This window comes from Heptranchias perlo, chromosome 29 (assembly GCF_035084215.1).
Source record: "Heptranchias perlo isolate sHepPer1 chromosome 29, sHepPer1.hap1, whole genome shotgun sequence".
In the NCBI taxonomy this organism is placed as follows: domain Eukaryota; kingdom Metazoa; phylum Chordata; class Chondrichthyes; order Hexanchiformes; family Hexanchidae; genus Heptranchias; species Heptranchias perlo.
This window is the reverse complement of record NC_090353.1, coordinates 7,377,347-7,384,634: the sequence shown is the minus strand read 5'-3', so window position 1 is coordinate 7,384,634 and position 7,288 is coordinate 7,377,347. Positions and strand designations below refer to the sequence as shown.

Here is a 7,288-nt window from a genome sequence, read left to right as displayed (position 1 = left end):
TTACATTGTAATCAGGAAATGCATTAGAGCAAGAGGAATTCAAAAAACAACTATCAGCTGACAAGACTGAGGTGGGTGGGGGAAAGCAGAGAGCCTCAGTTAACTTGAACTAGACACAAGTGGGTGCTCAATTAGATAGTTACTATGTCTAGCTGAGTTTACCTTCAGTCAATTTCTACCTCCCAGTGAGATTTCATTAACTACTTTTGTCACCATGATTTTCTCTACTAGCCATTGCATAGGTCACATCAACACCCAAAGTCACATTTCTCACTATCTGCTTTATTTCTGTTCAGTGTCTACAGTTCAATCTCATTACATTGAGAAGTGACAGCTCTTGGTTTCTTCATCCTGTAAACTGCAACCATCACCACCAACAGGGACAGCGACACCACAACAAAGCCAACGCCTGCTCCACGCAGAACCGGAGAAGGAGACCCAGCACCGTCTATTGGAGACACAAGACGTTATATTCCGAAGGGTTCACAGTGACCTATTTGAGAGACTCCACTTACCATTCTCTTCAAGCAGCTTCTTAGACTGACGATTCTCATCTTTCAGAAAAATGATGGGACCAGGAGCACTCACCAAGGTTCCCTCATGGTCATCTGTACTCCTGCGTCTCTCTGTTGGGGGAAAGAGAGATTGTTAGCAGATAATCCTAGGCCTGACCCCATGTTCAATCCTGGTCACAGAGATCAGTGCCAAGGAGAAAGCAAAAGCCTACTGACTGGACATAGCTACATTGAAAAATCAGACTTTACCTGCTATATAGCCAGAGACCAACTCAAGAACATCTGCACTTCCAGTGCAATGATGGGCAGTGAGCTAGGCAGTACTTAGATTGTCAGGAATGTAGTCAGGCCCTGGAGATATTGGTTAAGAGTTGTAGCTCCCATTTAGAGACAAAGACATCCTTCCCATTGAGGGAGGGGGTTGTTCACACTGGGAGGGATAACACTTACCTGCAGGGTACGCATCAGACTCCTTCAACCCAAGTAATTTATTTGTGGTCTGATTAGAAACAAACTGGAGCAGGAAGTAGGAGATTAAATCTTTAAAGGAACTCACTTGTGCCACATTTGGACGTACAGTCATCCTGAGCAGAGGGAGAGCAAACCTCAGCAGTGCAGTGCAAGTAAACCTAGAAGGGAAAGGAGTTATTTTAGGGAGAGATTCACGTGGATGAACCAGGCTGTTGTACAAGAAGCCAATAAAGGGTTTCATTGGCTCCAACTCCTTCCTACAGTTTGGTTACCTGTCCAGTTAGAGGCTGGGCTGAGTCTCCATCCAGGAAAACAAAAGTCTTCACTTCAAACCGCTTGTGATGGGTTGGGAATGTCAGGCCAGAAAACACATCCACTGGGTGTAGGAGGGTCTGGTAGTCATCACCCTCATAGGGGCACCTGCAACAGGAGGGCTGGTCAGTGGGAGCAGAAGATGTATTTGATATACTGAGAAGGGAATATTAAATGATTGTAATCCTTGTCACCAATGCCAAACTGTGTTTAATCCATTCTAGGGCACATTCTTTCAATGAGAAAAATTAGTACCATCTGCATCCACCTCGGGTGACAATTTACCAATTTGTTCACCCCATTGCTCTAAAACTGGGGTCACCAATTCAACTCCTAGTGTAATAGGAGAATATATAATACATTATTGTGCACAGATCATTGAAGGTTCATGACCAATGTAGAAAAGCTGTAGCTAACAGGGCTGTATTAATAGAACTATGCAGTACAAATCAAAAAAGAAGCCATTATCAGGTCACTGGTTAGACGATGAGTACTGGGCCTAGTATTGCACCCCCCCCCACCCCTCCTTTCACATGGAGGGTGATTATTGTATCCATGGATAAGGTTCAGAGGAAAGCTACAAGACTGATTCCTAGCTTAAACCAACTTAGCTACTCAAACTCAGAACTGAGTCTATTTACTCATGAGCTGCATAGACACAGATGACCGGATAGAGGTCTATAATAAAAGGGTTGGATAGTGTGCCCATTGATTATTGTAGTCTGACAAATTGGAGAGGTCGAGCAGACAAACTACACAAAAGAGTAGGGATTAATGGATATTTGGTGGTTCTCCCTACAGAGAGTAGCGAGTCTTGAATACATTGCCAGCTGGCATGGTGGGTGCCGACTTTGCCTTCAAGAGGGAGCAGGACCTGTTCTTAACTGGGTCAGAGATTGCATCATACAGAAGGTAAGTGTCTTCATAGATCACTTGGTTCATGGGATCTCCTGGACTGGGTTCAATTGCCTGAGGGGGGATTGGAAAGAAGTTTCCCCAGAGTATATGAACTTCTAAAACAGTCAGCCCTTCCTTACCCATCCACCAGTAGACTCCATTGCACCTCATGGTTCGGGGCTGGGACAGGAGTCGCCCAGCAGTCATGCAACCTCAGGACAATCATTGGGTCAGTGCGGTCCTGGACACGAACCTCCACAAACACTGGGTCCTGAAGGATACTCTGAATGGGGTACTCACTATCCACATACCAGGATCTGTAGTCACCACCTGAAAGGCAGACACAAGAACCAGTCACTCCCTCCACTGGTACATTCCCACTGCTTCCATTCACCATTACCCAGAGCTGTTGTACCTTTTGCAATTCTCAGTTCCAGTTGCAGAATCCCCTCCTCAGAAGCAGGAGGTGGTGGAGAAACAGTGTAAACTGTGACATTGATTTGCAGGCCGGTCTCTTGCCTCCCCTTGTACTTGCACTGGACATGCAGGCTGTAAAGACATTGTGGCAGATTGAGCTTCATTCAATAACACTTCCCTCCAACCTGCCTTCTCCCCACCATCCCCCCTCCTACCTGAAGGTGCTGTCCCGGGTTATCGAGCCCCGTTTCCCAGTCAGAATCTGCCTCTTGCCCAACACATCCGTTTCATACACCAAGCTTCCATTCTCCTCCTACAATCAGAGCACGGGTTAATATGGAGCTGGTTCATTCACCGAGACTGCTCGGCCCTTCAATACTCACCCGCTTGGTCGAGCCACAAGAGGTAATAGGGAAGCGGAAGATTACAAGTTGGGCAGTGGTCAGTTTAGGCCTGCACTCAGCTTCTTGTCCATCTTTCACATACACAGATGACAGGTTGAGGGCAGGACGGGTCAGGTTCTTGGAGATCACTACGATGAACTGGCCATCTGCTGTACACACTGCAAGAGAATTCAATTCATCCCATGAGGGTCAGGGGGCTTCTCATTAGTGGAGAAAGTAGGCATCTCAGACCATAGATTGGAGGGACTGAGTCTCAAAAGCTACAAACCAGCTCAGCTGAAACAGGAGCAGAATCCAAGTGGAAACAACCATTTTGTTTAATTAGTAGAGTGAGCAAGGATGCATTTATACTCTGGGTCTAATTGGTGTCATCCTGCTCAGGGCAGCAGAGCATGTTTTATAAAGTAGCCTTATCAGCAAGTCAGTTGGGAGAGTGCACTCCGACTGCATTCATTTTGGTCTCCTTGAAGGAAGGAGATAATTGCTTGCGAGGCGGTTCAGAGAAGGTTCACTCGACTGATTCCTGGGATGAGGAGGTTATCTTATGAGGGAAGGTTGGACAAGTTGGGCCTGTACACAGGAGAATGAGGGGTGATCTTATTGAAACATAGGATCCTAAGGGGACTAGAAGCTGAGATGCATCCCTTGTGGGAGACACTAGAACTAGGGGACAGTTTAAAAATAAGGGGTCTCCCATTTAAGATGGAGAAATTGAGGGTTATGAGTATGCACAAATCCCTTCTCAAGAAAGCAGTGGAGGCAGGGTCATTGAATATTCAAGTCTGAGTTAGATAGATTCCTGATTAATGAGAGTCAAAGGTTATAGTAGGTAGATGGGAAAATAGGGTTGAGATCACAAATTAGATCAGCCATGATCAAATCAAATGGCAGATCAGGCTTGAGGGGCCAAATGGCCTACTCCTGCTCTGAATATCTCAATCCAGCTCAGGGAAAAATGGAGCTCAAAGTCAGATGGCATCTTGAGGACCTGGAAAGCAGTTTTTTTTTTGCAATTTTGCTCCATGGAAAGTCAAATATAAAAGTGATACCTATTTTGAATTAGTCAAAAGCAAGACTGAGTTGCCCCAGAATGACAGATCCACAACTTCCTCCTCTGAAGGCAGCATCAATAGAATTTTGACAGTCTAATTGAAAAAGCTATCATTCTAAATCATGTCAATTGGACACTCTGATGGGCACCATGGGACAGTTACAGTTTCAAGTTTACCCCTTCGCTAAATGGACAGACAATTCCTTTCTCTCCTATTGTGATTGACTAAACAACTCAAGAAATATTTTAAAGCCAACTGAGATTACATGGTCTCACTAACTACCCATCCTAAACAGTGACCCAACTGACCAGAAGCTCTGCAGACTTACCCAACACAGTTAGCACATCATTTCTACTAAAAAGGCAAACTTCACTTCCAATGTACCCTCACCAGGTGGATCAACCAGGACACCAAAGATGAAGCACAGGTTTAAGATTTACTGTCAGACTATAAATGCACGATGAGCAGCACAACCTGTACTTTGTTAGTAGATAGTGTTAGAACATTCCCAACAGCTATCTGATGAACACCTCAGTACAGTAATAGTTTCACCCACTGTAGATTGTCAGCACCACCTGGTTACTTTACCTCAACTGACCCAATGGAGACACCATTTCCTCATGGAGCAAGTTCTCTCATACCCAGCCAATTCCTTCCAACACCAGTCACCCCGATCCTCAGCTTCATCTAGGGACACCTGCCTTCAATGTGCTGAAAGAACAGCCATACACCTTGATGCTCTACTTAGTTAAATACAATACACCAAGCTGAATCAACCGCTTCACAGGACTCCACGGGAGGGAGTTTGCTCAACAGACATATCCACCTTTACACAGAATGAAACAGCAACAAGACCGTGTAGTTGCTGACTGGATAATTGCCTAATGTACAAGTTAGATTTCTCCCCCTCCCCACAAGTATCTCCTCTAGAATGGGGGAGAGGAGCTGTTTGATACCTGGGCTGTTCCTCAGACTGTAGAAGCAGGGATGGACATTGGAGCTCCGCGGGTCAAAGCAACAACCCTGAGCGGTGCACTCGGTGCTGTTAATCCCTGGGTGGCCGCAGTCAAATCTCCAGCCTGGCTCTGTTGGACAAACATCATCTCCCAGGAGCAGTGGGTGGGCTCGGAGTAAGGAGAGCCCGGCCAAGAGCCAGAGAGAAAGCACCCAATGATCCATCTCCGTTACTGCAAGTAGACTAATCATCTCCTCCAACACCAACCCGTTTTATAGCCGGGCTCCGAGTGCGGCAGGGAATTGGGGGCCAATCCCGGGTTGGGGCGGGTTCCTGTTTCCACGGGTTCCTCGGGAAGCTGGTTTCCATTTTTGATCAGCTCGACCTGTCAGCCTGTCCCCAAGTCTCAGATTCGTCTCCCAAAGGACATCCCAGCGACTGACCCTCGGGCCCATTGCACTCACTTCCTCTGCTCGAGTATCAGAAAGTTGGAGCTTGGAGCCTTCCTGCAGGATTTGAAGACAGAATATCGGCTGATATTGGTGTTTGTCAGTCTTGATATGTGCACCTTGTCTGCCACGTTTGCCCACAGAACAACAGTGACTGCACTTTAAAAGTAATTCATTGGATGTGAAGTGTTTTGAAATGTCCTGAGCATTTGATCAGTCGCAATATAAATGTAAGTTCCTTCTTTCCCCAATTTCAGATTGACTATTGATTTTTGCCCTCATTGACAATTAATTTGTGTCCCACCTTGTACCATGAGCCCTCACTCAGCAACTTTCTGTCCGAGATTAGAAACACAGGACAAGACTTTTCAAAGACTTTGCAGCTTCACAAGGTGACCCTGATAATCCTTCGCTTCCAATTGACAACAACAGTTTATCCCGTGCATTTCTACATGCTCCAGGCTCAGTCTGCACCTTACTTGCTTAGGTTAAGATGTCCCACAAGCATTGTCCTTCTTTGTTGGGGAAGGAGGGTTGTTGTGTTGCAACACACCTGGGGCCTGAACGTGCTCACTGCTAAAAGTGAGAGCTGTGTGAACCTGTGAGTTACGAGGGACCCTTGTCCTGCTGGCAACAAGTTAAGTCACCATGAGGCTGGAGTGGAAAGAAGGTGTGGGTCCAACAGCCTCCAGTACGTCTGATCAGAGAGACTGGGGGTGAGAGCATGATCAGAATGTGCACAGCACTGTACCCTCATCTACAAACAGAAGGGGGAGAGGGAAGAAATCAAAAATTGGCGACCCATCTCACTACTTAACGTGGACTACAAAATTCTGTCCAAGGTCATCGCCAATCGGGTCAAGTCAGCCCTGGAGGTGGTGATCCACCCCGATCAGACCTGCACCGTACCCGGCAGGAAGATCTCTGATAGCCTGGCGCTACTCAGGGATACGATTGCCTAGGTACAGGACAGGGGGGTGAACACCTGCCTGATCAGCCTGGACCAGGAGAAGGCCTTTGACAGAATATCCCACACGTACATGATGGACGTGCTCTCCAAAATGGGGTTTGGGGAGGGAATCCGCAATTGGATCCAACTGCTCTACACAAACATCAGTAGCGCAGTTTCAATCAACGAGTGGGAATCAGAAAGCTTTCCGATCAAATCTGGAGTCAGGCAGGGCTGTCCTCTCTCCTCCGTCTTGTTTGTGTGTTGCATCGAACCCTTTGCCGAGTCCATCAGGAGGGATGCGGGCATAAGAGGGGTGACGATCCCAGGCAGCGGAGGCACTCAGGTCAAGGCCTCCCTGTACATGGATGACGTTGCCGTCTTTTGCTCGGATCAGCTGTCGGTCCGCAGATTGATGAGCATCTGCGACCGTTTCGAACTGGCCTCGGGGGCCAGGGTAAATCGTAGCAAGAGCGAGGCCATGTTCTTTGGGAACTGGACCGACCGATCCTTTGTCCCCTTCACCGTCAGGTCGGATTACCTGAAGGTGCTGGGGATCTGGTTCGGGGGGGCCGGGGCGTGCACCAAAAACTGGGAGGAGCGTATCTCCAAGGTTAAGCAGAAACTGGGACTGTGGCATCAACGATCCCTCTCGATCGTGGGCAAGAACCTGGTCATCAGGTGCGAGGTGCTCTCGGTGTTGCTGTACGTGGCGCAGGTCTGGCCCATACCTCGCTCCTGCGCCGCGACAGTCACCCGAGCCATCTTCCACTTTGTTTGGAGATCAAAAATGGACCGTGTCCGCAGGGTCACGATGTACAAATCTCCAGAGAAAGGAGGGAAAGGCGTGCCCAACGTGGCCCTCAT

General features: G+C 47.6%; 1 protein-coding gene across 1 annotated transcript; it reads right to left on the bottom strand.

Annotated features, from left to right (window-relative positions):
* Positions 1–266: 266 nt before the first annotated feature.
* LOC137299354 (zona pellucida sperm-binding protein 4-like) lies at positions 267–5,253 on the bottom strand. Its single transcript, XM_067968043.1, has 9 exons — positions 5,025–5,253; positions 2,996–3,174; positions 2,828–2,925; positions 2,611–2,744; positions 2,336–2,525; positions 1,259–1,406; positions 1,072–1,144; positions 516–626; positions 267–448 (listed from the first exon to the last, which is right to left on the bottom strand). Exons 1-9 carry the CDS (start codon positions 5,245–5,247, stop codon positions 300–302), a joined length of 1,305 nt encoding a protein of 434 aa, XP_067824144.1. The 5' UTR covers positions 5,248–5,253; the 3' UTR covers positions 267–299.
* Between the last annotated feature and the right edge of the window lie 2,035 nt (positions 5,254–7,288).